We start from the raw sequence: 26,623 nt of genomic DNA on the forward strand, positions 1-26,623 counted from the left end.
TGGGAAAGGAAAGAAGAAGGAGGAGGCGAGCTCGACTTTCATCGTTCTCGAGGTTGTTCGTGAGAAGAAACAGCTTCGTCGAAAGAAGTTGTCGTTTCTGTGCTGCTTCTAAAGGAGAGAGAAGAGCCTCTCGGTTTCCTTCGGAGGAGGAGAGATCCTGTAGACGTTGTCGGAAAGGTCGAACGAGAGGAAGGAGGGAACGCGAGCTCACTCAACTCCTCCCCAACCTCTTCCTGCCTTCATCAGCTTCATCAGCTTCTCTTCCTCGACTCTTCATTCCTCACCAGCACAACGTGAATGGTTTCTTCCTCCTTGTATCAGGATTCCGCTATTCGAAGGAGTGAGGCGTGGGGAGAGAAGGAGCGAACGAAGGGAGGGGAGGACGGAGGGCGAAGAGAAATACCTCGAGTCCAATCGTCTTTCTCGTCGGAGGGACTACAGCTCGATGTATATTTTTCCGCTGAGGGCATAAGAAGGCACCAGACTATCTCCTCGGAACGCTTTCCGACGTCTCTGAGCTTCGCCGGAAGCATAGAAGGGAGGAAGAGGATCCGTTGAGCTTGACCAAATGTCCGCTGATCGTCGCTCGTTGTTTCGTTGCTCTTCACTTCGCTGTATCTATATGACAGACTCCGACGTCTTTGCACCGGCGTATACTGGCAGTGCCGCCTGTGATGGTGTTTTGGGATTCTAGCTGCCTGTGAGGCCTCGCAGGTAAGGTCGTTTCCTGCCGTCCTCTCGTTTGACCCAAGCTCACCCTCCTCTCCCTTCCGTTCAGGTAGGATCCCAGTGAGCTCTCTACTACGGCTATATAGTCATTGGAAGTTTTGATTTATCATCATATGGGTGGGATAGTCGGAAAATAGCTCGACCTCTCCTTCTCTGGACGACGATCCCGGAGGTCGAGGACGGAACGGTCTTTGAGCTTGCTCCTTGTGAGTTATGTCGTTCTCAAAACAAGCCTTCATTGACCTTCAAGCTGGCCGATGCTTTGTTCCAGGAAAGAATCGCGAGTGCGACGAGAGAAGGAGACGAGAGAGAAGGACGCGTCTCGGTTTGATTCGTGAGTTTCACTTCCTCCCTGCTTTTGGCAATGTCGCCTTTCAGCGACGATGCTGATCCTCGTTAGTAGCAGGCAATCTACACAGACGACCAATTGATCGAGGAAACGACATCGAAGGAGTTTGGACGCGTCGTGGTCCTGTGCTTTCCTTCTCACTCCGTCTCTCTCCTCAATCCTCTAGCTTCCACGTATCCGAACTACGTAGCGTTCTACTGACCTTTTCTCTCTCCTCCTAGCCGTCGCCAATGAAATGAGGAGAACGGAGGCTCGAGCTCGACGGAGACGAGATTCTTGGTGAGTCTCTTTTTCCCTCTGTCGCTTCCCGCGCATCTTCTCTTCTTTCCTTCGCTCAACGATACTGACCAAAGTTTCTACAATAGTCTCGCATTCGTGCTTTTGTAGTCTGAAGATCTTCATGTGCCTTTGTTTCGTTCAAGGAACCAGATTGTCACCTTCCGACGGGCTTGTCTCAAATTCAACTTCCGCTTCCCTTCCTTACCTTTCGACTCCCACCCTCCCCCAACAAACCTCAGCCTTCGGCCATGGGATGCCTCATTTCTTCTCTCACCCGCGTTGAACAACTTGTCCCCACCATGACTCGCGGGGAAGCCTCAAAGGCAGAGGAAGAAGTGAGCTCGTCCCGCGCTCCCGTTCCCTTTCCCTTTCCCTTTCCCTCTTTCCTGAGTTTCCTCGCTGACTCCCACCTTCTTTGATCGTGTATTCAGCGAGATAACCTGAGTTGCATTCCACCCGCAACCCGTGAGTCCGTCTTCATCTCGTAGAAATCGGTCAAGAGCGAGAAGAGGAGGGAGGCGGTGCGTCGTTGGTTTATTACTGTAGTTGTCTCGACCCTGACCTCTTTCCTCGCTCGATCTTCTCTCTCCCCTCCCACCAAAAAAAAATATCTATCTATCACCGTTCCCTCTTCAGTGCCTACGCTCCTCCAAACCATGCCCTCCTCCAATACCTCCGACGCGACGAGGCTTCATGTCCGTTCCTACCCAGCTTCTCTTTCCAGAGGAGCAAAGGCGTTCAAGACCAGCATCGTCCTCTCGGATCGAGTCGTCGATGGAGTCGTCTTCAAGCAGGTCTTCGATGGGAAACATGCAGTCGACGTCTTATCGGAACTCATCAACTCGGATCGAACCATCGCTCTCCTCTTCGGACGAGCTCTCGACGCTCAACAGTTTTTCCACCACGTCAACCTCGAGCACCGACTTCGAGGAAGCCCTTCGGAGCTCTATCAATTCAACGATCCTCCCATCGACATCTATCCCCTTGCCCCACGACGCGTCGAATCAATCATCGTCGACAACGAGGACCTCCCCTCTGGGGTCTTCTCCCTCCTCCTCAAATGCTACACCCCTACATGCAGCTTCGTTACTTCAACATGCTACTCCATCTCCTGTCCGAGGAGGGCCGAAAAGGCGAAGAGGCTCGCCGACGAGTTGGGTCGGGTTGGAGGAAGGACGGATGGTTTGGAAGATCGGAAGGATTGAGGGAAGCTGATGGTGGGAAGGAGCAAGCTTTTCTTTCTGGTTGTGGGATGAGAGTTGCTCGGGAAGGAAGCAGGAAGGGAGGGAAGAGTTTCTACAGGCGCGTCGCAAGAAAAGGTCGGTCGTTTATCCCATCGTTCTCTCCAGCTCCCTCCCAACTTTTATGACTTTCCCTCTCTCCTCTCTTCTTTATCTCGCTTGGTTCCCTTACTACTTGCTAGCCTTGTTAGACATCTTCTATCGACATGCGTTTTTTTCGCGCTCTCCTTCGACCTTTCCGAATCCCTCTGCTTCCCCGAAATCTCTCGAAGGAACTGGATCAGATCACCCGACCAGAAGACGTCAATACAACCAGAAAAAGTTCAGATGCTGAGACAGATATCAAAATTAGGGTATTTATGAGAAACAGCAAGTGTCAAACTGAAACGAGCGACGCATCAACCTCCTTTCTCCCCTCTTTTCAAGCCCCATCACCGCAACGAGACCCCTCCTTTAACAATCCTTGAAACCAATCCACTCTTCTTCCTGGTCTTTGAACCTCCGCAAAGCTTCGAAGGCCGTCCTAGCGTCGACTGGGTTTCGCCCGTCGATCCTTGGTAAACCGCCGTTCGAGGAGCGGGAGGTTTGTTGCTTCGGTAGAGGACGGGAGGAGGCAGGTAGAGTGGCATGTGAAGGTGGCGCAGGAGGAGGGAAGGATGGTATCTAGTTGAGAGAGCGAACCAAGAAGAAGGCGGTGGAGAGGAGCGACGAGGTCAGCTTCGATTTTGACGGTAAGAAAAGAGGTGAATGATACGTACCCGAACTCGAGGCTTACGTCAAGATCACTAACCCGAGCCTCCCTAGTACCGACAGTTCCCCTTCCATCTCCCGAATCCAACGATGTCCTTCACGTCGGAAACTCCCGTCACCCACGACAGCATCCTCTCGAAACCAAGTCCAAATCCTCCGTGAGGGACGGTTCCGTAGCGACGAGTATCGATGTACCATTCCATGGGGTCGAGCCGCATCTTCCGTTCGCTGAAGATACGCGCCGAGGGGAGAAAGAAAGAGAAAGAGCGGGAAGAAAGGAGAACGCGAGTCAGTCAATGAGATCGAAGTATCTACAGGCCAACCAACATCAGTCGACCGAAAACTCACTTCATAACGTCCACCAACTCCGTCAGTCTATGCTCCCTCATGCTTCCTCCTGCCAACTCTCCCACATCCGGAACCAACAGATCGAAACAAGCGACCGTCTTCCTCTCTCCCTCCGTCCCTGGCGTCGGAAGCATGTAGAACGGCTTGAGCTCCGAAGGATAGTCGTAGACGAAGACGGGTCCCTTGGCGTGTTTCCCAGCGAGGAACTTCTCGTGCTCGGACGAGAGAGAAGCTCCCCAAATCGGACGATGGATGAATCCAGGTGTCGACGCGCCCAGCGATTCCTCGTGACGCTGAAGGATGTCGACGGCTTCGGTATAGCTCAACCTCATCCAGCCCTCCCCACCCTCCTTCCCAATCGCATCGTCGATCCTCTTCCTGACCTCCTCTCGTCCAGCGAAGACTCCCAACGGCGATCCATCCTCGACGACGAGTCTTCGAAGAACGGACTTGACACCTTCCTCGCAAACGTCCATAACCTCCTGAACCGACGAAACGAAAGCGACCTCTGCTTCGAGCATCCAGAACTCGGCGAGGTGACGTCGAGAGATTCCTGGTTCGGCTCGGAAGGCTGGGGAGAGGGTGTAGACGCGAGGGTGGGTTGGAAGGTAGAGTTCGAGGTGGAGTTGGGAGGAGACGGTAAGATTGGCTCCAGGGGAGGCTGTGCCGAGGAAACAATGGAAGATTGAGAGTCGAAGTCGGAACCACTGTGAAATATTGAGAGGAAGACGAAAGAGACGAAGGACGCACGAAAGAAAGGATCGTCCTTTGGCGAGCTCTGAGAGATGACGGAAAAGACCTCTCCGGCTCCTTCGCAGTCCGAGCTGGTTAGGATGGGTGTATTGATATGAATGAAGTCGTTTTCCTGGTCGAAGAAAGGGGAGCGAGGATAAGTTCGTGTTTGACGCGTCGGGAAGAGACGACTCGAAACGAACCTCGAAGAACGACCTCCAACCCCTCGATACCTGATCCCTCAGCTTGATGACCGATTGAGTCTCTAGCTCCCTCGGACGAAGATGAGAGTACTCTCGGAGGTGTAGAATGGGCCGTTCGGCTCCAGGGTTACGATCAGGGTGAATCGGGTAAGTCTGGACGAGGATAGAGGGAGGGAAACGAGCGAAGGAGGAGAGATTGTCAGCTCCAGATACGGGAGAGATATAAGCATCAACGGAGGCTCTCAGACGAGTCCAGAAATGAAAGTAGAGCTCACATCTCCGTCGCAGAAACCGAGGACTTCGAGGGCTGAAGCTTGAAGCTCGACGGGCTGACCTGGTCCAGGAGAAGGGATGATGGGACCTGTAATCTTGAGGGACGCACCAATCGAGAGCTCTTCTACGATGCTGTATGATCACAAGAGAGAGGAATCATAGTCAGCGGACGACTTCGGTTGAAGGAATGAACGAAGGAAGACGAGACGAGGGAGGGAAGGGTCTTTTTGAGCTCGAGCTGACCTTCTCATTCCTCCCGCCGTCTTTTTGCCCAAGACCACGACCTGCAGAGGACGATCGAGTGTTCCGTCGTTGAGTCCGATGAAGGCGACGTTTTTTGACGTTCGAAGGGACGAGATCCAGCCTTGGACGACGGAGGGAGGAGGGGGAGATGTTGAGCTCGAGCTCGAGGAGGAAGAAGAAGAGGAAGTAGAAGATGGTGTCGAAGGGAGAAGCCTGAGCGTTTCGCCGAGGGTTTTTGGCAGAAGAAGGGGTCCTAGCAGGGAAGAGGAGAGTCTCATGCGGGCAGGTGGACCTCTAAGGAGTCGTAGTAGTGAGAGGGAAGATGGGAAGGAGGAAAAGGACCAGTCGACGTTGAAGGTGACCTCGAAACTCCCTTCCTTCTTCTCTTTTCCCCCCGAGTCCCCGACCAGGACTGTCTTCTGAGTCAAAAGTTTCAAATAATTACAACGGCCTTTTCACAGTAAGTCTATCTCATATGCTTGACTCTTCGATATCTAGACATTGACCTCTCTTCTCCCTCCTTTGCTTCCAAAGACCCGTCTCTCTCCGTTCCGCTCCTTCCTTTCGTCGACGATAGCCCTCCTCCAACTCAATGGACTCTCTCGAAAAGCTCATAAAAATGAAGTCGAGAAGCTGAGAAGATCATCGCTATCAACGCTCAAGAGGTCGAGGGTTTTTAAGGGCTCTGGCAGAGGGAGGGAGTCCACTGGAGTCGAAGGGGAGGGCTGAAGTCGATGGCCGACTCGGTTCTTGGGTTGGTCGAAGGTCAGGCCTTCTTTTCATCTGCTCCAGCTTTGCAGGCCTGACCCTGTGTCCACTTTTCACTTTCTCTAGGAAGCTGCCGAACCTCAAAACCGCCTCGCTCGCGCGCCTGCCCTCTCCTCTCTCTCGCCTCCCGACGAACTCTCTCGCGCTATCTTCGCTCAACCCAGTCGTGCTTAAATTTTACGGGCTCTCTTTTACACACTCTGCGGTTCTGGATCTGGAATCAAAGTCGTTACGTCCTCAAACGGCGATCGGAACAGCGACGCGTCGTTCGATGAACCTCGTCCCCCCCTCTTCCGTCCGACAAACCAAGACGACGCCTCGCCCTCAACAGCCTTAGGAAGGAGGGCAATGACAGTATTTTCATCTTCGCTGACGTTGCGCTCGTTCGGTTTCTTGAACCGTCAAGCCTTCTTTGAATGAGTCCAACCGTACTCCTCCCTCTTCCTCTTCTTCCCCCTCTCTACCATCATACCCCACCATATCTATACTCCGAGCCTTTGCATGCGCTTCGTCCACCTTCACCACCCACGACGGAACCAAGGAGAAGACAGCGGTTGAAAAAGGAAGAAACGCTCAACGACAACGGCGGCTCAGAACCAACTCGTCATCTTCCCTCGCCCACTGATCGGGAGGTCTCGAGCTTGAAAACACACTATTAGGAGTAGGAAGTGGTCGAGGACAATCAAAGGAAGAGCTCTCTCTCTTGGACATTCCGATCCGACGGGGGGGACGTCGTCGTGGTCGATTCGTGAGTCCTTTCACCTCCCTTCCCTCTTTTCTTCCTTTCTTTCTTCGCAGCCACCGCTTCCAGCCCAAACCGTCACCCACCACCACCACCACCACTATTATCACGCGAAGCACCCATCTATCTGCCAACCCTCCGTCGATTACTCGAACTCGACGCGTGCGAGGAAGAAAAGGCGGACAACGACGACGTGGGATCGGAAGAGCTGGAAAACTCCTGCGTTTTCCGAGTACGGAGGAGAAGGAGGGATTTTAACGGGGCTGGGGGAGCTGATGAGTGGCGGTGAGGAGCTTTGAGGGGTTCTGGAGGAAGGAGAGTGAGGGAGGGAGAGACGCGTCGTTCGAATCGTTGTCGTTTTGTTTCGAGAGCTGGGAGATTGGAGTAGTTGTTGAGATTGATGGGATGGGTACTAGAATATTGAATGAGGGAATTGTTGATCCTCGATGGAAAAGCTGCTCGCTGGAGAAGGAAAGGGAGCGGAGAGGGTGTTCAACTTGCGACGCGACGGAGAGGCGAAGAGGGTCGAAAGAGGCATGGTGTATAGAGTATAGAGGTTTATCGAGATGGCGACGAAGCGGTGTAGGGCTGTAAAATAAGAGGAGAACGGGAGTGGGTCAGTTCTCGGAGGTCGAGAAGAGGGAACGAGGAAAGACGAGCGAAACTCACGAGGGATCGATCGTCCTTGAACGACGACAAGACCGACGAGCCGAGTCAGGCGATGGGTCCTTGCTGGAGAGAGACAAGAAAGGGGAGAAGAGGTAAGTGAGTCATCTCTAACAGTTGAGGCGGAGAGGAGTCGAACTCACAGGAGAACAAGGATGAAGGACGAAGAGGGATCCGTCAGGGAGCAACCAACTCCACGAGACAGCCCGCAAGGTTTCTGAGAATCCGTGACCTGGGAGGTGGCCGTAGACCTTGATCCAGAGGCCCAGGGAGGACAGATAATTCGGCCTGAACCCTTCGAGGCGGATCTCGACAGATCCGAATTGAGATTGAACAACGCCGACGATCCGACACAACTCGCCTGGAGGGAGGTCGTACAGTACACCTGGCGAGGCTTGGTAGATCTCGAGTAGGGTCCTTTCCATGCGTCCAGCTGCCGTATCGATCGAGACCAGACCTTTCATCGTATCCGAAGGGACTCGGAGAGCGGACGGATAGGATGCTTGAACGAGCTCCTGGACGACGGTTCGATGTTCCCGCTCGATGAAGGCGACCGTCCGATCTTCTACACGAGTCCGGATCTCGGTTTCGATGGTATCCGCTTCCAAGTTGTTCTGAATCCAGTCCTCGAGGTCTTCGGAGGAGGCAGGATTGAATTCCATGTCGTCCTCGTACTCCTCGTGGAGGTCCTCGAGGATTTGCGTTCGAACGGCGGCTTGAATCTTGATGTTCTCCACGACCATGTCTAGCTGAGCTCCTTTCCTCCAGTTGGCTTGATCTTTTCGTCGGTTGAGGACGCAAAGGACGTCGAGGTGGTTCGTTGGATGGAAGCGTCAACGGACAGAGGTAGTGCTGGGAGTCCTGGACCTGGGAGTACGAGGTGACGAAAGGAGGGAAGACGTCAAAGATGATGGCGAGCTGGGGTGGAAGGAGAAGAAAAGGATGAAGAGCGAAAAGGTCAGGACGCGTCGAAGGGTCAGACGCGTTTGAAACTCACCTCTCGAACGTAGTTCCATCTTTTCCTCCCGTCCTCTCCAGCGACGAAGATCCCATGCTCCGGGTCGAAGAAGGTCGTCCAGTGGAAAGACGTAGTGATGGTAATGGAGTGGTAGAAGAACGGGAGGCAGAGCTCTCGGAAGCCTCGAGAGACGCGGAGGAGGGACGTGGTTCCGTTGAGGTGGTAGGGATCCGAGGAGGGAGTGAGCTTGGATCGTCGAAGGAAGGTGTATTTGAGGATTCGTTCGATGACTTCGATGGGGAGAGCTGTGTGTTAAGAGGTCAGGGTCATGGTCAGTGGGGAGAGAGGGAGCGTTGAGGGAACGTCCTCCTCGCTTCGACCCCTTCTCTTGAAGTTGGCCCAGAGAAGGCAAGAAGGAACTAAACTCACCTGGAAGAACTGAAGACGACACCGAATCGTCCGTTCCCGACATCCTGGAGCTCTCGAGCTCCGTCAAACTCTATCGAACGAAGGAGAATGAAGGGAAGAGAAGGTGAGCCCGACAATCGATTCCTTCTTCCTTGCTCGAGCGACGATTAAATCCTTTGCGAGTAAAATTCACAGTACGGATGAGTCATTCAGGCAGGAGTTCTATCTGTTCGCCGAGCTCCCTCCAAGACGCGCTCGACGTCGACGACCGTCACGTCCCCTCTTCTTCCCTCTATGCCACCTCTCGTAGCCAGCACCACTCCGTACTCATCCCCTCCTCCGTCTCCATATCCCAGTCGTCCCTCCGAGAAGGTGGCATCGCACAAGCTCTGTGCGTCCCCCCGCTCTCCCGTCGAAAGAACAGCAGGGAGTTTGACGAGTTCGTTTGTTCGGTTGAGAGGGTAAGAAGGAAGGTCGAACGAGAAAGTCGAAAAGTCCTCCGCTGAGCCTGTTCCCAGAAGCTTCGCTATCGATTCCTTATACATCCAGAGTCGAAGGAGGAGCATCGTGCGATCTTGAGGCGAGGAGGAAGCGAGAGCTCGTCGTTCGGAGGGAGAGAGCTAGAGAAATCGACAGAAAGAGAACGACGAACGGTCAGATCTAGGCCGAGAATCGAAACATTCTCCATAGACAAAGATGAAGTGCGAAAGGAGGACGGGACGAACCTGATCTTCCAAAGCCTCGACGAGTTCGTTCGCGTCCTTCATCCCCTCGGGCAAACCCAACCTCATCACGTCCACTCCTACAGCTGAATTTGGGCCTCGACTCCAAGCCATGACGACCCAGTCTCCATCGTGCGATATGTTGTAGTCCAGAGGAGAGTCGAGGATGGGAGAGGCCTGGTTTGAACGAGAGCAAAGGAGGAGAGGGAGGAAGAAGGTGAGCTCGAGTTTGAAGAGAAAGAGGTGCGATGGGACGAACGAAGGAAGGTCTGCCGTGGGATCCAGTTTGAAAACTGATCGTGGAAGCCTCGACGTATTCTGTGAGGGCGCTCAACAGGTAGAGAGGAAGGAGTCGACCGATGAGACAACCTGAAGAGAGGGAGAGGAGGGGAGGAGGAGGAGGAAAGTGGTGAGCTCGAGCTTTTCCTTCTTCCTCTCCCTTTCCTGGCTGGTTTCTTCGACTCACGAAGAGCATCCTCTCTTCTCTTGAACCTCCGTATTCGGGTCTGAGACGTGTCATCGAGCAAGGAGAGGTAAGAATTGAACTCCTGGAAGACAGGGAAGAGGGAGAGGGAAGGGGGTCAGCTTGTTGAGCTCGGATCGAAGGAGACGTTGAAGACGAAGCTGCTTGCCTCTTCCGAAGGGCTGAATGCTGCTAAATTGACGGCTACGATGGACATCGCATGTCAGAGAAGAAGTGAAGGCCTCTGATAGAGTTGTAGAAAAAGGCTGCTGATGGTGAGAAGTGAAAAGAGAAGCGAGACGATTTCGTCGAGTTGATCTCAAACAGTCAGCATCCTCTTTCCTCCTGCTCGCTTCACCACCCCAGAACTAGGATCTCGTCTATACCACACATCCACTTGGTACTCCCAGACTCTCTTCGACCCCATCATTCAGACATTGACTCGGTCGTCCTCAGAGCATGGACCTCTCAGCCCTCGGCGACGCCCTCCCTCCTCTCCTTCCCTCCACCTTCTCTCGACTCCCTTCTACAAACAAGAGGAACCCCGGGCTGTCTACACAAGAGGAAGTCGAGTCCGAACCTGGATCCCCTGGACTCCCGGCGGGTGAAACTTCTCTGAATCAGAACCTAGTGAGCTCGCTTTTGTTTCTCCTCCTTCCTCGACCTCGTCAATCAGCACCTCATTCCGACTCTTGTTGTTTCGTTTGCAGACTCCTGATCTCGGAGAGGACACCTCACCTGGAACTCGCACTGACCCTTTCTTGGCTGCTTCCACTAGTAAGCTCCATATCTTGAACCTATCGAAAACAGCTCGAGCCTGACCGACCGTTCTTTCGCTCGTCTCTTTCGAACAGGACTCCCCCTCGAGATCTTGGAACGGATTATCACCTATACCTTCCTTCGACGGACACCTACCACCCCCTACTCGGATCCCTTCCCTCTCAACAACACCTCACACCTCCTCCTCATCTCCCACTCGTTCTCCTCCCTCGCCCTCCCAATCTTCTATCGCTCCGTCACCATCAGCCGTCCTTCTCACTACCAAACCTTCTTCAACCCGCAGACGGGACTGTTCGTCGTTGGAGAGGAGGGGCGGAACCGATGGTCTTGGGTTCGGGAGATCTGCATTCTCAGCTCGATCTTCCCGCCCCTCGTCCCTTCGCGTCCGCCTCAGGTCGACGACGAAACCTCCTGGGTCGTCCCCCTTGTCTTCCCAAAGTCGGAACGGAAACTGGAACTCGCCTGCATCATGGATAGGGTACGATTCCTGGAGGAGGAGCCGTCGCTGCAGCTGGACGCTCGTCGTCTGGTCGAGGAAGCTCAAGCAAATCCGTCGATGCGGTCGAAGTCCAGCGCTCTGCTTCGCGAGGAATTCGTCGAGGACACCGAGATTCTGGAGCAGGAGATCATCGAGGAGGAGTTGGAGGCATGGTCGGTGATGATGTACGATGCTTCGTTGGAGGAGAGGATAGACGAGCTGGTCCAAACGAACACGGAGCTCTGGATCGAGGGAGAGAGGGAACGCGTCTTTTCTCACGTCCTTCGATGCGGCAATCCTGTCGTCCTCGCCCTTCCTCACGACCCTTTTACGCACGAACCACTCCTTTCCTCGACTCAACCCTTCACACCTATCCTCCAACTCCATCTCGAACCCGGATCGAAGGAAGTTGCGTCGGAGGTCCTTTTCGACTCCGTGTCCAACCTCAGGTCTGGCGTTGGCGTCGCTGAGGTACAGCTTTTCGGATACTCGGCAGGTTTTTTGGAGGAGTTGGAGTTGGAGTTGGAGCTGGAGCTGGGGGAGAAGAACTTTGAGGAGGCTGCGTTGGTGGATTGGAGCTGGAAGAGGGAGGACGGATCGCAGAAGGTCTTGCTAGCAGCAGATCCACTGGTACGTTCCACCTTAGTCTCTCCCTTACTCCGCCGAGGCATATACTAAACTGGATCTCTTCTCATTCCATCTTTTCAAGGACGAGCCTCTGTCGTGATTCGTGAGTTTATTTGTTCGTGGGCCGTCAAACTCGTCCTTCTCTTTCCTCTCTTTCGTCAATTGACCTTGATCTCCCTCTTTCCTTCCCTCTACGCTCAAGACCCTTGTACAGATGGACCTTCATTGCCTTTGGAAGACCTGCACAGACGGGGGAAGGTTCAGGGTTCAGCATCTCGTTCGACGCGTCACGGCTCCTCTCGATCTATGCCCCTTCCTCATCTTCAGTCTCTCATCTCGGAAGTTCCGGTTGATCTGTTTCCGTACAGCTACCCATATCGACGGGCTCAAATTGCATCAGAGGGGGATCGAAACCTTCGCTCTCTCTCCCATTCTTGTCGCCGTCGCGTCTCGGTCTCTCTTCTCTTTCCTCTTGTTCTTCCCAGATGAGTTCAGGAAAAGGCAAGACAGAAAATTACCAGATGTCTATTACGGTAGACAGATACGAAGGGGTAGATACGGGACGTGTGCGAAGCAGAGCAAGAACCGAGGGAAAGTGAACAAAGCGAGACGGCTTAAGATTAGAGAAGAGAGAGAGCAACAGGTAGAGAAGAGCGTGCGTGTGTGTGCAAATCCCAACATGAGATGAGTAACAAAATAGAGAAAGCGAGATAGGGAAAAGAGCGAGCGTGAAAGGTGGTCGTTTATGGCGTTCAGCGAAGGCAAAGGAAAAAAAAAAAGGGAGAGATGCGAACGGATCGTTTCGAGACGTATTTAGACGAGCGTAAACAGGGTTGGAAGTAGGAGACGGTCGAGGATGAAATGGAAAGCCGAGATGAGTTGTTACTGGTTGAGTCGGAAGGGGAGGAGGAGTTGGTTGAAAGGAGAAGAGGGGAAGGTGTGACGCGTCGGGGTATTCCATGTACGTCAAGAGCCTGGGCTCTGGGTCGAGTTGAGGTCGAGGATGAGATGGTCTATAGGAAGTACGTTCGAACGGCAAGAAGGAGCGTCAGATTTGCATGATCGAGCTCGAAGGAGAAGAAAGAAAGAAAACCGACGACTCACGCGTCGCTTCCGTCTACTCGTACACCGCTACCTCCCTGAACACACTCCCACAATCCGCTCCCTTCCCTCTGCCTCTCCTCCTCCCCAGGCTCCCACCGACGAGGACCTCCTCTTCCTCCATATCCACGTCCTGAATCCCTCCGACTCGCGTCCAAGCCGACATGCCTTCTTCGCGTCTCTCCTCTGGAGGTTCACTCGCCGCCCTCTGAACTCCCCTCAACAACCCTCTCGTGTAGTTCCGGAGATCGTCCTTGTACTTCTGCTCCTCCGTCTTGACTCGTTTGGGGAAGGTAGGAGTTCGGGGAGAGGCGGTGGGAGTGACGGTGACGGGTGAGAGAGGTAGGTCGAAGGAGGAGGGTGTGGAGGTTGAGGAATCTGAGGCGGAGGTGAAGTAGTAGGATAGCGAGTCGTCCGTCTCCTCTTCTGGGAAGAAGGGAGAGTACTGATCGGTGGTGTTGGCGGCCGTGGAGAAGGAGAGAGGAGGAGTGGTGGGGAGGAAATGGGTCGAGGTCGGGGTTGAGTGCTTCGCAGAGTTGGGAGGACTGGGAGCGGGTCGGGAGGGGAAGATGAAGGGAATGGGTGCTGCTTGATTCCGTTTGGGTCGTTGAGGGGATAGAGGAGCAGGTGGGTAGGGCGAGGAGGAAAAGGAGGAGGAGGTAGAGGCGGTGGAGTCGTAGGAAGGGGTTTCCGAGAGGCGTCGTTGAGCGGGATCGAACTTGGAGGGTTGACCGGAAGTAAAGTTGTGAGCTGGCGAGAAAGGGTCGAAGGCTGATCCAGTAACGTCCATGGCCATTGGCGAAGGAAGAAGTCCTCCTCGTTGAGAGGCGAAGGAGGTTGTCAATCCGAATTGAAGCTCCTGCCCTCCCGCGGCCTTGTCTTCCTTCGACCATCCTCCCAGGAAATCTTTCGCGGTTGTGGCTTCCGTGGAATGAGAGACCGATCTCGGATGTTGATTGTGCTCCTTCCAGAAGAGAGGTGGAGGAGGAGCTGTCTCGGATATCGAACGGTGGGAGGGAGACGTCGTCGAGAAGGAGGGAGAGGAGGGAGGAGGAGAGGACGACGACGACGGCGAGAAGGAGCTCTTTGTTGGACTGAACCTAGCGTGATAAGGGTGTCCGTAGGTCGTCATGTTGGACGAGAGGGTATCTGGACGAGGATGTGGTGGTTCGAAGCTAAAGAGAGGAAGATAAGTCAGAAGAGAGAAGGGAAAGGGTGGGGAAGAGGAAGGAAGGAAAGAATGAGCTCACTGTTCTGGCACGAGCGAAGACCGAAAGACCGAGGTTCAGGCGGATGAATCCTTTAGTGGGTTCAAAGAAGAGAGAGGAGATATATAGATCTGAGGGAACGAGCCGCTTCCCGAGAGGCGAGGATGGGGGTTGGTTGGGAGGGGAAAGAGAAGGATTTGTTGGGTTGGGAAGGGTGATCAGCCCCAAGTCCAGCTCGGAGAGTGACGGGGCGAGGGGGGTGTTTGGTGGGTGGGCGATCCCCTTCCGATTTGAGCCCTTATCCAAAGTATGAAAATCTGCGTTCAAAACCAGCCGACGAACAAACATCTCCAGAGGGGAGAAAACTTTCTTTGGACCACAGCGAGGCTCATCGCATCTCAAATGCTAAAGTTTCCTGCCTCAATCAACTCGGTCTACCCTTTCCTCCTCCGCGTCTCCGACTCTTTACTTTATGAGGCATGAGCTGACAGCTGGAAGGCAATCCTCCTCCCTCGGGTAGAGTTCTATTGGGTATGATGTAGCCAGCTGTTCAAGGTCGCTGGAACTCCCGTCAGAAAGAGGAAAGAGGGACGAAAGAACAAAGTCGACAGGGGAGACGCGTCGAGCTGAAACAAGGCTTCTTTTGTTCTGTGGCACTGTTTCTTAGTTCAGGTCCGAAAGGTTTGAGACCCTTTCTCCTGAAACAAACGATCGAACTACGTCAATCGAACTGGATCTGCTTCCGATCTGTTCCAAAGTCCCGCAAAGAACGAGGAAGCGAAATGACTCGCGACGCGTCTAGGTCGTGCTTTCCAGCGTCCTTTGCTCACCCAGGACTTTTTGAAGATGCTCCAGTTGATGCAAGGCCTAACTCGTAGTTTGTCGTGAGCGGCTCGGCCCTTAACATGTGGTCTGGGAGAAGCAGGCGACTTGAGGCGATGAAAAGTGGGATCAGGACCGCGTCGCCTTTTCCATCGAGGCCGGTAGATCAAAATTTCGCTTGCCTTGTGCTCCACGTCTACTGCTGAATGGAAACTCCACCTCTCTAGCATACCTGCGTGATGATCATCATCCTGTAAAAACTGACTATCGGACTCAAAAGAACGGATGACGTCGAGTCGAAGCCGTCGCGGCGTCGTCGAGCTCCCATCTCTCGCCTTCTCCCCTCCAACTCTCACAACTCTTCTCCCAGGATGACTGAAAAAGCTCTTCCGTCCACTCCTCCTACCCAACCTTCTTCCATCTCGGCCTCCCTCCCTTCCTCCCTCTCTGAGATCCCAGGACGAACAAGGGCCGCTCTGCTCCAGGAAGACGTCGCTCCCTCCCCCTCCTTCCATGTCGACCTCGTTTTTGCCTTCGTTTCCAGACTCTCTACCTCGGTCACCAAGAAGCTTCCGAAGGGAATCGCCTCTACCTCTCTCAAGGACAGGGCTGCAGCTGCCACCTTTGCTCAGACCGAGTTCGCTGCTTTGCTTACCGTCTTGAAAGGGAAGGGGTTGAGAGTGACGACCAGGAAGGCAAAGGTCGAGGAGAAGAAGGGAGCGAAGAAGGGGCAGGAGGAGGATGAAGGGAAGGTCTGGGTTTTCATCAGTGCTACGGAGGAGCTCGTAGAGAGCTTGATGCAGAAGGAGAAGTGAGTGAAAAAACTGGAGGGACGAGGAGCGGAGAGCTCAAGGCAGATGGACGAACATCGAAAGGTGAAGCTGATCCTCGACTCCCTTCTTGTTCCATCTCTCTCGCCCTCCAGATCCAACGACTTCCTCCACGGTGTCGCAGCAGCTCCTCCTAGCAACAACGATGCTATCACTCCCGCCGAGAGACTTCGACTCGTTCACGAGCTCGTCACTGGAGATACTGAGCAGGTTCGTCCCTTCCGAGCTCTGTGGAGTCGAGCTCGACCCCTCCTCCCTTCCTCTTTCTCTCCCTGTACTCACCGTCCTCCTTTCCTTTCGCCCTTCTCTTCGCTCTCCAGGGAGGTCTCGCGATCACTCCTGGAGTCTACCCTTGGTCTCACGTTCAATCGATCTTCGCCCTTCACGACAAAGCCGTCAACGACACTTGGACGCACACCTGGCTCGGAAAGGATTGGACCGTCGGACTCAAGCTCAAGCCTCACGAGACTGATCTCATCCTCAAGCACGTACGTTCAAGTCTTCAGTCTCGCTCCCTACTACAGCTCTTCGACGTTGCATCTCGCTGATCGCGCTCGATTCCCGTCTTCCTGCTCGTCCTCTCCTCCAGTTCGGACCCTCCCTCGCCCTCTACTTCTCCTTCCTCAGCTTCTACACCCTCGCTACCCTCCCTCTCTCCATCCTCGGCCTCCTCGCCTGGTCTTTCCTCCCAACTGGATCCTACTCGTCCATCTACGCCCTCGCCGGATCCTTCTGGAGCATCGCCGTCGTCGAGGCCTGGAGAATCAAGGAGAAGTCCCTCGCTACGAAATGGGGGATGAGGGGAGTTGAGAGCGAGGAGAAGTGGAGAGCTCAAAGCTCGGCCGCTGCTAGGGGAAGGGTTTGGTGGAAGAGGGATCTCAGAGTTTTGGCTGGTCTGCCGGTGTTGCTCGGGTGTGCGACCCTCCTCTTCGGAATCTTGACGGGCTTGTTCGTCTTCGAGGCGTTCGTTACGGCTCTCTACGATGGGTTTGGAAAGGAGTACATTGTGAGTCTCCACGTTTTCGTTTCCCTTCTTGTTCGAAAGCGTGAAGACGCGTCGACCAACCTGACCTTTTGCTCTCCTTCTGTTCTCAGTCCCTTCTCCCAACCCTCCTCTTCGCCGTCATCGTCCCTCGAATCCTCGCCGTCTACCGAAACATCGCCGTCCGTCTCACTGACTGGGAGGATCACGCCACCGAAGCTTCCTACCAGAACGCTCTAACCGTCAAAACCTTCGCTCTCAACTCCATCGTCGCCTTCGGGGGTCTCCTTCTCTCCGCTTACGCCTACATCCCCTTCGGCGACCAGATCATGTCCTTCGTCGACGTCACCATCTTCTCTGCGTCCCAGGACATCCAGGACTTTGGAGGATCGGCGTCCGAGAAGATTGGAGAGGTTGGGGAGAAGCTCGCTGCGTCGGGAACCCCTCCTCCTGGAACGGGAGGAGCGAAGGCTCCGAGAGGACGAGGGGTGATCAACGATGGGAGGTTGCAGGCTCAGGTGTTTGCTTATACTGTTACGAACCAGAGTGAGTGACTCTTCAACTTTCGATTCGAGACGAAGAGAGACGAGGAAGCGGAATGAAACTAACTCGACGCGTCTTCCTTCTTGTTTCGCTCAGTCGTCAACGCCGCCACCGAACTCGTCCTCCCTATCGTCCTCAGGTGGTACGCCGAGTGGAAGGCCGGAGACAAGGGCAAGGACGCTCAGCTCAAGAAGGATCTGGACGAGAAGAGAAGCGTCGAGAGGATCGACGAGGCTTCCTTCTTGCAGAAGGTCGAGAGGGAGTCGATGCTTCCCGAGTACTCGTTGTTCGGTGAGTTTCAGCCTCATGTGGACTTTCTCGCTCTCTTCACCTGACCCGACGTCTTCCTTTTCGTCCTGATACAGTCGACTACGCCGAGATGGTCACCCAGTTTGGATATGTCTCGCTCTGGAGCATTTGTTGGCCTCTTGCTTGTCGTGCGTCTCTCTCTCCTTTCCTCCCTCGGACCCTCTCTTCTCTCGATGACTGACTTCTTTTTACTCTGTGTATTCGTTTCAAAGTCCCTGTCTCGATCAACAACTACTTTGAGCTTCGCTCGGACGCTCTCAAGGTCTGCTTGAACGTTCGAAAGCCGATTCCCAGCAGGTTCGTTGCTCTCCTTGCTCCTCTTCCCATTCGATCGAGCGTTTACTGACACGAACTCGTCTTTCATTTCATCAGAGTTTCAACCATCGGTCCCTGGCTCTCAGCGATGGTGCGTTCCTCTCCCTCCTTCTTCCCTCGTCGCGTCGCGTCGCGTCCGCTCTAACTCTCCTCCCTTCCTCCCCTCCCACCTCACAGACCTTCCTCTCCTGGCTCTCCATCCTGACCAACTCTACCCTCTACTCCCTCTTCCATCCCACGCCTCACACGCCCGCCGGCAAAGGGTTCCACTTCCTCTCCACATCTCAACACCCTCCTCACGACCACTCGTCTCACGCGTCCATCTCGGGAACGTTCTACCCTCTCCTCCTCGTCGCGTTGGGAGCGAGTCACGTGTTCCTCGTGGGGAGAGCGGCGATTCAGTATGTGTTGAGGAAGGTGCTTTGGGAGGGGAGCGAGGAGGTGGTGATGGGGAGGAAGAGGGAGAGGGAGGTGAGAGGAGAGTATTTGGAGAGGCATAAAGGGGAGGTGACGGTGAGGAGAGCGTTGGGGGATCGGGTGGAGAGGGTGAAGAAGAGTGTAGGGGAGGATAGGTTCTGGGAGGGTGGGGAAGGAGCCGAGGTTACGGAGGTCGGAGGGGGTTGGAAGATGGAGTGAGGAAAGGGACGCGACGAGGGTGCGAATCTTTGGGTTTCTCAGAAGTAGTTTTTGTGTGCGCTCGTTTCGGTTAACGAATCTATGGCCCCGCCGTTTGTGCCTTCGTTCCCGACTGCTAACTTGACTTCAATTAAAGAGATCTCGATCGAACGAAAAAAAAAAAACTGCCTAAAAAAGCACGAACTCTACGCGTCACTTCCTCCGAGTTCCCACCCAACCTCCATCCCGCTTCCTTCCTTCCTTTCCTTCTTATCATGTCCCTCTTTCGCAAGAAAATCAACAACAACAACAACAGCAACAATCAACAACCCTCCCTCTCGAGCAACAACAACTCTCCCACCGCCAATCCACCTCCTCCTCTCCTCCTCCAACGGCCATCGAACTCAGCTTCCTCCTCCCTCTCGCAGAGCAGCGCCAACGGGACGGGTAGCGGTCGAGGCCTTCCCTCCTCCTCCCTTTCTCTCCCAGGCGGAGGAGCAGGAGCCGGCACAGCGTCTTCTCCGACCAGCACGAACGGGAGGAGCAGGAGGAAACCGAGCTTGAAACGAATTTTCAGCCTGAGCAGCAAGACTTCGAGCTCCAAGGCTGAGGAGGACGAGGTTGGAACGAACGAGATTGAGAACGGGAACGGGAGCGTAGGGAAATCATCTACCAAAGGAAGAGCTGGAGGTCCAGGAGCGATTAGGAACTGGATAGGAAAGAGGAGGAGTAAGGATTTGATGGGTTACAAAGGGGATGGGTTCGCTGGAGCTGCATCAGTAGCATCATCAACGGTGGGAGAGGAAGCGGGTGGCCGGGAGGTGGTGGTGCGGGAGGAGGAAGAAGAGGAGAGAGCAGGGATTTTGTTGGATTCGAGGATCGCTTGGGGAGCTGCTGGTGCTGGAGGGTGAGTTTGTTGTTTTTCGTTGTTTTTTTGTTGGGACGGCGGTTGGTATAGATGAAAACGGGAGGAGGGAAGAGAGAGAGAGAGCTGACATGCGCTTGTTGGTTCCCTCTCAAACCCCATCTCCCTCTTCGTTTCTTTCCCTTCCTCGTTCGTTTTCGTTTCTTTCCTTCCAGTCCCATCAACTCCTCCTCCTCCTCCTCCTCTTCTCCTCCTCAGCATCAAGCTCAACCCTTTTCAACCATGGACGCTCCCGTTCCTCCTCCAGTCGTTCCAATCGCTCCCTCCTCAACGACTCCTCCCTCCTCGCTCCACGATCGAAGAAGACGTCCAACCTCGCTCTCCTCGATCTCTACTTCTCCCTCTCGAGATCCACAGCAACCCTCGGATAGGATGAGGAGAACGAGCTTGTTGAGTTTGTTCTCTGGCTCGTCGAGCAGTACGGGGAAGAAGAAGGCAGTCGAGGAGGAGGGAGGGAGCATCGGGAGCAGGGCAAGCGTCGAGGTCGATAGGAGGACGGCGGAATCGCTGGGGACGACTGCGACGACGTCGAGTGCTACGACGGGATCGGGTGGTGGGACGAGGTCGAGGTCTTTGTCGCCTTCTGGAGAAGGAGGAGGAGAAGAGGAGAGCTGGAGAAGGAGGCATGGGTGAGTGATGAGCTCGTCCTTTCGATTTCCCTCCCTTCTCACTTCCCCTTCTCCTTATCTCCTTCCCCAATCGTCTCCGAAATCGCCTTCCACACTCTAATATACGCATATACTGAATCCTTCTTCCTTTTAACATCGTTGTATGCAGATCCCACACACCCTCCCCAGCAGGTTCAGCTTCCTCCCTTCTCCCAGCTCTCCCAACTCCTGCTCCTCCTCACGCTCACGGAACAACCTCTTCGTCCTCGTCGACCTTCTTCCCTCCTCCCACGCCAACTTTCGTTCACTCCTCAGCAACCTCTTCCCCTCAACCACTCCCACCCGTCGTTTCCTCCACCTCGTTCGGATCGGACCCAACCGCCACCGATCTCCCTCCCCAACCCGACTTCTCCTCCTCGTCCCTTGGTACTTCTCGCACCGGCCCAACCACTCCCTCCAGAACAACCTCTCCTAATCCGACCACCACCTCAGCATCGGAAGCTCTTCTCCAGACGCTCGTCCTGTCGTCCGCCAAGACGCCCAAGGTGCAGGTCAAGCTGAGGAAGAAGGACAGTCTGGGATCGAACTCGCCTGCGGGGAGGGTGAGGAAGAAGAAGGTCGAGGGAGGAGCAGAGCAGGATGCGACGAGATCGAGGTCGAGTCAGGAGTCGAGTAGGAGAGGGAGCGTGGAGGTTGCGAGAGGAGGATCGGGAGCAGGAGAGGCGACGAGGAACTCAGGGGCGGAAGTCGCGTCGTCGCCTCCTCCTTCCGCTGAGCTTGAGCCTCCTCGTCCTTCTTCCTCTCCTTCGCTTCCCGCCGTCGAGGATACCACTCAGCCCAAGGAGTCAGAAGAGGGTGTCGTCGAGGAAGAAGAAGCAGGAGCCGAACCCATCGAACCAGCAGCAGCAGTCGCAACGAAAGCCCACAACGGATCCTCCTCTCGTTCCTCCCCTTACCCTTCCATCCCACCCACCCCAGCCCCAACCGAAGCCTCCCTCTCCAACTCCTACGCTCCCCTCGCGCTCCCCTCCCCCTCTCCCAAACACACCCAACTCGACGAATCCCTCCACCCTGCTCCTCTCACCTTCTTCGAACCCGCGTCTCCCTCTCCCGCTCCCGCCAAACCCCAACGAACCCCTTCCTCTTCCTCGTCAGCCCTCCTCACGCAGCATCAACAAGCACCCATCACCTTCCGCTTCCCGAACCCTCTCCACCCCTTCGCGTTCGTCCTGTCGTTCCCGATCCTGCCGAGGGTCGTTCCCGGGTTCGTGAAGGAGGTGGTGAGGAGGGAGAGGCTGGTGCTGGATCTGGATCTCGGGAGGGTGGAGGAAGGTGGGAAGGAGGTGCTGAGGACGATGGGGACGGTGGTGAAGTGGGGGGTGGGGTGGTGGGTGATTGTGCCGTGGAGGGTCGGGAGGTGGGTGGTGGGTTGAGCGCCGAGTCTCCGTCTCGTTTGTTGTTTGTCTTTTTTTTTTTGCTTCTCGTTTCTCCCGTTCCCTTCCCGGCCTTTGATTTTCTTTGTTCGATTTCTTTGCGCTGTTCAGCCCAATCTCTCCCGCCTTCGTCTCCTCTTCATCATCTCGTTGTTTCCTCTTTTTGCCTTTTCTTCTTCCCATCGTTGCTTGTGAACGCTCGTCTCTCCTCTCCTCAACATTGTACCCTTCGGCAACCTACTTGAACCAACTAACCATCTATGCCACATCCGCTTTTCCTTTCGCCGACGGTCTCGTTCTTTACAGGCCTGGCGACGAGCTCGCCGCGTCGTGTCTTTTTCAAGCTCGAGAGACCGCAACGGAAAGGTGAACGGGAAGAGACAAAGAGAAAGATACATAAGTGTGCATAGATTGGATCGGATAGATTACGGGCGGATAGGACGGTGCTGAAGAAGCTGGGACGAAAAGAGGATGTGATTGAGAACGGAGAGATCGAGATCGAAACGACGCGTCGAGCGGCCAAGCGAAAAAACAGAGAACGAACGATACGATGGGATGATGGATGGGATACACTAACACGTAGGAAATTAAGTTACATGAAATGAAAGGTAGCTATGAGAAAAGGAAGGCGTGAAACGAGAACAAGGAGCTGAGACAAAGCAAAAAAGACACTGAGTGATCAGGGAGGCGAGCTCTTCGCTCTCCTTCCCCTCTCCAACCCCCTTGAACCCTTCCCATTCTCCCCACCCATCATCTCCCTCGGCTCAGGCAGGTTCAACGCCGTGAGAGGTAGAACGAGCGGTCGTTTTGCTGCTGGTCGAGAGGACGGAGCGGGAGTTGGAGTTGGAAGGAGAGGTCGTCCGAATTCGAGAAGCGGGGATTTGGGGGATGACTTGATGGGTCGAGGGGTGTTGGTAGGGCGGGAGGCGGGAGGGGTGGAAGGGGTGGAGGGAGGGGAGGAGACAGGAGGAGGACTGTTGGCGGGAGAGAAGAAGCGAGGATGGGTGAGCCTGGGGAGTTCAGAGAACAAGGGAAGGTGTGCGGAGGTTGGGACCTAGACAAGGAGAAAACGAGGAAAAGGAGAGAAGAAAACCCAAACGCAAGCGTAACTGACCTGTCCTTCCTCGCCTTCCTCCTCTCGTTCATCTCCTTCACGTCCCTCGATCTCGTCAAGAACAAACGTCGTACCCCCTTCAGCGACGACGCGAGGAGGAACAGAGCCAAGGTCTGCAGCGAAGCGAGGTGATCAGCTTTCGAAGTTTCGTTGCGACGCGTCGAGACTAGGAGGACTCACGAAGCCAACGCTCAACACGTTCTGCATGACCGACCAGATCAAGGAAGCCAAGAAACCGATGGTTCGGGAGGTGAGCCAGGTTTCGAGGAGGCGTTCGAAGGGCGAGGAGAAGCCTGGTGAAGAGTGAGGGAAGCAGAGGAGACGCGTCGTCAGGTTCCGTTCGAACTCCCCGCCCTCGTTTCGGGATGTCCTCTCGAGATCTCTAAAGATCAAGAAGCTGAGGATGACATAAAGCCTGGTGAAGATGACGCTACTTACCTCCGAACCCTCTTCTCTCCTCCAGCATCCCAAAGCCCATCAACTCCGTTCCTCCTCCTCCTCTTCCCATCACCACTCTCTCCATCCCCCTCCAGACCAACCCTCCAACCCAACCCACCCACGAAACTCCACTGTAAGCCAGCTGCTGATGGAGAAGGGAGTTGGTCTGGTTCACGAGAGCGGCTTGAGTTTCGACGAGGGAGGACAGGTTGGCGAGGGTTTGGGAGAGGGTTGAGAGTGAGGCGAGGGAGGAAGTTGAGATGTGCTGTGCAAGAGATAAATGGAAGGTAGGGGCGCAGTGTGGGTGAGAGTGTGCTGGCAGGGAGAGGAGGGGACGGAGAAAGGAAGGAACTGACGTTCGTTCTGGAAACCAGGGAGTGGGATCGAGAGAGCGTTGACTCGAGGGTGCCGGTGCGAAGAAGGAGGGCTTGGATGTTCTGCGAGGCGACAGAAGTAACACAGAAAGGGTTCAGTACACTTCGAAAGGACAGAAGCACGAGAGGCAGCAGCTGAAACGTCGACTCACCTCGCTCATCCCACTCAACCCATCCACCACCCCTCTCCACTCCTCCCCTTCCTTCAACCCTTGCATCGTGCTCGACACCCACGAGGCGATCTCGTCTTCTTGATTCTGGAGAACCCGCTTTAAGCTGGATTGTTCTTGAGAGAGGAGGGTCGATTGATGCTGGAAGGGAACGAAAGAGGCGGAATCAGCACGCGTCGTTTCTTTTTATGGAACGAGTTCGATGGGCAGAGAAAGAATTGACCTTCTCCAGAACAGAAGCCAGCTTCGAATTCATCTCTTCTTGCATCCCAACCCAAACACCGTCGAGAACGAGCTTCATCTCGGAAGCGATGAGATCCGAACGAAGCACGTCGTGTTGGAAGGTCGAGAGGTGGGCGGAGAGGAGGGAGAGGTCCTTCAAGTCGAACCATCCAGAGTTAAACCGATGAGTCAGAGCTGAGGTTCAGTCGTAAGAAGGCTCGAGGGGCGAAAAAGCTCGTTTAGGCTCGTCGAACGACGCGAATCGACTCACCTCCAATCGATCACTCAACTGCTCCTCGTTTTTCTTGAGGTGCTGAAGAAGAGCAATCTTCTCGAGCGTAGCATTGACGTAGATCTTCTGAGCTCGATCTGATCGCGAAATCAAACGAAACGAGGACAAGGAGTTAGCGGAAATCGACGCGTCGAGAACGGAAACGAAAACGAGAGAGGTAGAACGGACCGATCTCGTTGGATCTCTGGAGTGCGAAACAAAGTTGGGCTGGAGGAGAAGCGGAGAGAGCAGAAGTTAAGGTAGCGTCAGAAAGGTCTGAAGAGGGTAGTGTTCGAAGGAAAGAGACGGCGAGGACCAGAATCGACGCGACTGAGAAGCGGACTCAACTGGCTTCTCGGACGTAACCTGAGTAAGAGCTCCAGAATTGGGGAGATCGGCTTAGAGATCTGGAAACCGCCACGGACCCAAAAAAAAGGGCGAAGTCGTCAGAAGAGCTGAGGAGAACAGACGAGCAAGACCGATGAGCAGGAAATCCAAACTCACTCGACGCATCCCTGCCTCTCGAGCCTCCTCGTTTCTTCGTTCCTAGCACTTCCTCCAGACTTAACCAGCTCTGCGTCCCACCAAGACCCCTTCGAGGTTGACCTGGAGAGGTAGCTCGAGCATTCCGAAGGAGGGGTGGTCCGAGCGGACGTGAGGTCGCAGAGAGTGAGGAGGATGGCGGCTGCAGGATTTGAGCGATCGCGAGGTTAAGATGAGAAGTCGAGAGTCAGTTTCGATTGGGGCTGAAAGAAAGGAAGATAAGAGACCGGGATGTATGCAGGGGGAGGAGAGGAAAGGAGAGGTGTTCAGCTCAGAACGTACCATCGATTCGCTGAGACTCTCCCACTAAGAATGAGTCCTGCTCGTTCGAATTCGAAGAGGGAGTACATCGAGCTCTGAGCTTGGAAGCTACTGATCTGAAGCAGTCTGGTTCGGACGTCGAGGACGAGGAGGAAGAGCTGGGGAGGAGATCTGTGGGAGTGGAGTGGCGAGAAAGGAAGGTGTTGAGGAGGGGAGGTTTCGGTGAGCTTGATCCGTCTAGAAATGAGCTGATTTCTGACAATTATTTGAGGCTGGTCGACGAGATAGGAGGCTCAGGGACTCACGAAGCGAAGAAAAGAGAGCTTGACGTTCTTGAGGGGAGAGGGAGAGGCTGTCGAAGGAGGAGGAGGAGGGATTGTCGAAAGCAAGGAGATGGTCGGGTTTCGATGGATCTGCTGGATCAAGCAACGAGAAAAATGCATAGAAAAAGGGGTGGAGAGTGAGCTCTACTGTCTCAAGATTGAATCTAGACCAACTTTGAAGAGCGGGAACCAATGTGCAGACCCAAAAAAGGAAGGGAGGACCGACCTCGAGTTGTTGAGCTCGTGAAGTCTCCGACGCCATCCGGGTCCCTCTCTCTCGCTGCTGTCCACTGCCATCCCTCTGCCTCTGGTACGAGCAACAGAGCAGCTGCTAGAGCGTGTACCAGTCTCATTCTTCGAAAAAGAGTGGAGATGGGCGTCAGAGGTGTTTCAGTTTGATGGAAGGGCGGAAGCTGACCCGGCGTGGTTTGTCTTTTCTCCTTCAACCCTCTCCCTCTCTCCCTTCTCTCAGCACACGATGAGCGCTTCCACTCGACGACGCTCAGGCAGGATAGCCTCCAAGCCTGAGCCTACTACTCCTTCGATGGCGCCTACGTACTCGGACGACGAGGGGAGCGAGGAGGAGGAGGAGAACAAAGGAGGAGAGGTGATCAAGAACGAAGGAGGAGGAGTGAAGGAGGAGGAAGGGAGGGAACCGTCCGTCGCCAGTTCTGCTTCTACGTCTACGAGAGGAGGGAAAGCCTTAGGAGGAACCGTTAGACCTCGAGGAAGACCTCCAAAGAAGAAGAACAAGCCGTCCGCAACCACCACCATCGTCCCTACATCCTCTCCTTACACCACGAGCGAGAAGGGGAAAGGGAAACCGTTCCCCTCCGTTCTTCATCTCTCCCCTGCCATCCTCCCTACTGCCCAGAACAACAACAACAACAAGATCAAGACCAACAACAACCTCCTCAACAACTCGCCCTTAAACTCCCATCCTTCCTACCTCACGCACGCTCCTCTCGCTCCTCGTCCTCCTCTTCCCCCAGCGGTCCAGCTTCCCGGCTCCCTCCCTTTCCCCATCCCTCCTCTCAACCATCAGCATCTCCTCCAACCTCTCCACCAACAAGGTATGATCCACCTCCCCTTGGGCGTAGGATCAGCTCAGTACCAACACTTCGAACACGCTCCTCCTCCTCCTCCTTCTTCCTCGTCGTCTTCAGGAGGAGGACATCAGAACGTCGACCCGAGACTCCTCGGTCTCGATCCAGGACGATTGGACGTCAGGTCCAGAGCTCCTAGCGACGCGTTCACTTCGGGGAATCATCAGTCGATGAGCATGGGGATGGGGATGGGTGGGATGATGGAGGGTCCCTATGGAGGCGGAGGGGGTGGGTTGATGGCAGGAGGAGGAGCAGGTCCGGGAGGAGAAGGGCACCAGCTGCTTCACGAGGACGGGTTGACGAGGTTGTACAGGGATATAGGGAAGATCTTATATGTGGACGTGAGGGAAG

At 54.8% G+C, this 26,623-nt stretch overlaps 9 protein-coding genes across 9 annotated transcripts; 4 read left to right on the plus strand and 5 right to left on the minus strand.

Moving 5' to 3' along the window:
• Positions 1-1,656: 1,656 nt before the first annotated feature.
• Positions 1,657-2,562, plus strand: BDY24DRAFT_414314 (uncharacterized protein; the record flags this gene model as incomplete). Its single annotated transcript, XM_076643291.1, has 3 exons — positions 1,657-1,692; positions 1,789-1,822; positions 1,994-2,562. The coding sequence occupies 3 exons, from the start codon at positions 1,657-1,659 to the stop codon at positions 2,560-2,562; spliced, it is 639 nt and encodes a 212-aa protein (XP_076497764.1).
• An 836-nt stretch (positions 2,563-3,398) lies between these two features.
• Positions 3,399-5,425, minus strand: BDY24DRAFT_414315 (uncharacterized protein; the record flags this gene model as incomplete). Its single annotated transcript, XM_076643292.1, has 6 exons — positions 3,399-3,576; positions 3,697-4,357; positions 4,447-4,561; positions 4,632-4,784; positions 4,907-5,036; positions 5,148-5,425. The coding sequence occupies 6 exons, from the start codon at positions 5,423-5,425 to the stop codon at positions 3,399-3,401; spliced, it is 1,515 nt and encodes a 504-aa protein (XP_076497765.1).
• A 1,790-nt stretch (positions 5,426-7,215) lies between these two features.
• Positions 7,216-8,753, minus strand: BDY24DRAFT_369724 (uncharacterized protein; the record flags this gene model as incomplete). The annotated part of the gene is made up of 6 exons (XM_076638071.1): positions 7,216-7,245; positions 7,327-7,341; positions 7,467-8,101; positions 8,166-8,190; positions 8,321-8,586; positions 8,711-8,753. 6 exons carry the CDS (start codon positions 8,751-8,753, stop codon positions 7,216-7,218), a joined length of 1,014 nt encoding a protein of 337 aa, XP_076497766.1.
• A 66-nt stretch (positions 8,754-8,819) lies between these two features.
• BDY24DRAFT_28678 (4'-phosphopantetheinyl transferase family protein) lies at positions 8,820-10,150 on the minus strand. Its single transcript, XM_076637005.1, has 5 exons — positions 10,044-10,150; positions 9,878-9,959; positions 9,671-9,780; positions 9,415-9,588; positions 8,820-9,309 (listed from the first exon to the last, which is right to left on the minus strand). Exons 1-5 carry the CDS (start codon positions 10,089-10,091, stop codon positions 8,899-8,901), a joined length of 825 nt encoding a protein of 274 aa, XP_076497767.1. The 5' UTR covers positions 10,092-10,150; the 3' UTR covers positions 8,820-8,898.
• Positions 10,151-10,204: 54 nt separating this feature from the next.
• Positions 10,205-12,081, plus strand: BDY24DRAFT_385806 (uncharacterized protein). The gene is made up of 5 exons (XM_076640016.1): positions 10,205-10,504; positions 10,585-10,651; positions 10,729-11,762; positions 11,842-11,862; positions 11,962-12,081. Exons 1-4 carry the CDS (start codon positions 10,334-10,336, stop codon positions 11,857-11,859), a joined length of 1,290 nt encoding a protein of 429 aa, XP_076497768.1. The 5' UTR covers positions 10,205-10,333; the 3' UTR covers positions 11,860-11,862; positions 11,962-12,081.
• A 535-nt stretch (positions 12,082-12,616) lies between these two features.
• BDY24DRAFT_28690 (uncharacterized protein) lies at positions 12,617-14,276 on the minus strand. Its single transcript, XM_076637008.1, has 3 exons — positions 14,111-14,276; positions 12,864-14,035; positions 12,617-12,772 (listed from the first exon to the last, which is right to left on the minus strand). The coding sequence occupies exon 2, from the start codon at positions 13,990-13,992 to the stop codon at positions 12,877-12,879; it is 1,116 nt and encodes a 371-aa protein (XP_076497769.1). The 5' UTR covers positions 13,993-14,035; positions 14,111-14,276; the 3' UTR covers positions 12,617-12,772; positions 12,864-12,876.
• Positions 14,277-15,243: 967 nt separating this feature from the next.
• IST2 (Ist2p) lies at positions 15,244-18,674 on the plus strand. Its single transcript, XM_076640017.1, has 10 exons — positions 15,244-15,701; positions 15,816-15,930; positions 16,041-16,208; positions 16,310-16,726; positions 16,816-17,248; positions 17,342-17,536; positions 17,611-17,682; positions 17,767-17,851; positions 17,927-17,960; positions 18,047-18,674. The coding sequence occupies exons 1-10, from the start codon at positions 15,262-15,264 to the stop codon at positions 18,503-18,505; spliced, it is 2,418 nt and encodes an 805-aa protein (XP_076497770.1). The 5' UTR covers positions 15,244-15,261; the 3' UTR covers positions 18,506-18,674.
• Positions 18,675-18,759: 85 nt separating this feature from the next.
• Positions 18,760-21,450, plus strand: BDY24DRAFT_414320 (uncharacterized protein; the record flags this gene model as incomplete). The annotated part of the gene is made up of 3 exons (XM_076643293.1): positions 18,760-19,391; positions 19,565-20,038; positions 20,187-21,450. 3 exons carry the CDS (start codon positions 18,760-18,762, stop codon positions 21,448-21,450), a joined length of 2,370 nt encoding a protein of 789 aa, XP_076497771.1.
• A 2,468-nt stretch (positions 21,451-23,918) lies between these two features.
• Positions 23,919-25,584, minus strand: BDY24DRAFT_385819 (uncharacterized protein). The gene is made up of 8 exons (XM_076640018.1): positions 25,393-25,584; positions 25,149-25,259; positions 24,865-25,014; positions 24,544-24,724; positions 24,388-24,446; positions 24,229-24,267; positions 24,040-24,137; positions 23,919-23,963 (listed from the first exon to the last, which is right to left on the minus strand). The coding sequence occupies exons 1-8, from the start codon at positions 25,517-25,519 to the stop codon at positions 23,958-23,960; spliced, it is 771 nt and encodes a 256-aa protein (XP_076497772.1). The 5' UTR covers positions 25,520-25,584; the 3' UTR covers positions 23,919-23,957.
• Between the last annotated feature and the right edge of the window lie 1,039 nt (positions 25,585-26,623).

This window comes from Mrakia frigida, assembly GCF_051309035.1.
Source record: "Mrakia frigida strain ATCC 22029 unplaced genomic scaffold BDY24scaffold_11, whole genome shotgun sequence".
NCBI classification, from domain to species: domain Eukaryota; kingdom Fungi; phylum Basidiomycota; class Tremellomycetes; order Cystofilobasidiales; family Mrakiaceae; genus Mrakia; species Mrakia frigida.

Bases quoted from the DNA above. Each gene is read 5' to 3' on its own strand.
- BDY24DRAFT_385806 (XM_076640016.1), top strand. From the start codon at position 10,334: ATGGACCTCTCAGCCCTCGGCGACGCCCTCCCTCCTCTCCTTCCCTCC. The intron at 10,505-10,584 runs GTGAGCTCGCTT...TTTCGTTTGCAG, and splicing joins CTTCTCTGAATCAGAACCTA to ACTCCTGATCTCGGAGAGGA. The intron at 10,652-10,728 runs GTAAGCTCCATA...TCTTTCGAACAG, and splicing joins TTTCTTGGCTGCTTCCACTA to GACTCCCCCTCGAGATCTTG.
- BDY24DRAFT_28678 (XM_076637005.1), bottom strand. From the start codon at position 10,091: ATGTCCATCGTAGCCGTCAATTTAGCAGCATTCAGCCCTTCGGAAGAG. The intron at 9,960-10,043 runs GCAAGCAGCTTC...CCTGTCTTCCAG, and splicing joins CATTCAGCCCTTCGGAAGAG to GAGTTCAATTCTTACCTCTC. The intron at 9,589-9,670 runs GTTCGTCCCATC...CGTTCAAACCAG, and splicing joins CCCACGGCAGACCTTCCTTC to GCCTCTCCCATCCTCGACTC.
- IST2 (XM_076640017.1), top strand. From the start codon at position 15,262: ATGACTGAAAAAGCTCTTCCGTCCACTCCTCCTACCCAACCTTCTTCC. The intron at 15,702-15,815 runs GTGAGTGAAAAA...CTCGCCCTCCAG, and splicing joins AGCTTGATGCAGAAGGAGAA to ATCCAACGACTTCCTCCACG. The intron at 15,931-16,040 runs GTTCGTCCCTTC...TTCGCTCTCCAG, and splicing joins TCACTGGAGATACTGAGCAG to GGAGGTCTCGCGATCACTCC.
- BDY24DRAFT_385819 (XM_076640018.1), bottom strand. From the start codon at position 25,519: ATGAGACTGGTACACGCTCTAGCAGCTGCTCTGTTGCTCGTACCAGAG. The intron at 24,725-24,864 runs GTACGTTCTGAG...CAAATCCTGCAG, and splicing joins AGAGTCTCAGCGAATCGATG to CCGCCATCCTCCTCACTCTC. The intron at 24,138-24,228 runs GTCCGTTCTACC...TTTCGCGATCAG, and splicing joins CCAGAGATCCAACGAGATCG to ATCGAGCTCAGAAGATCTAC.
- BDY24DRAFT_28690 (XM_076637008.1), bottom strand. From the start codon at position 13,992: ATGACGACCTACGGACACCCTTATCACGCTAGGTTCAGTCCAACAAAG.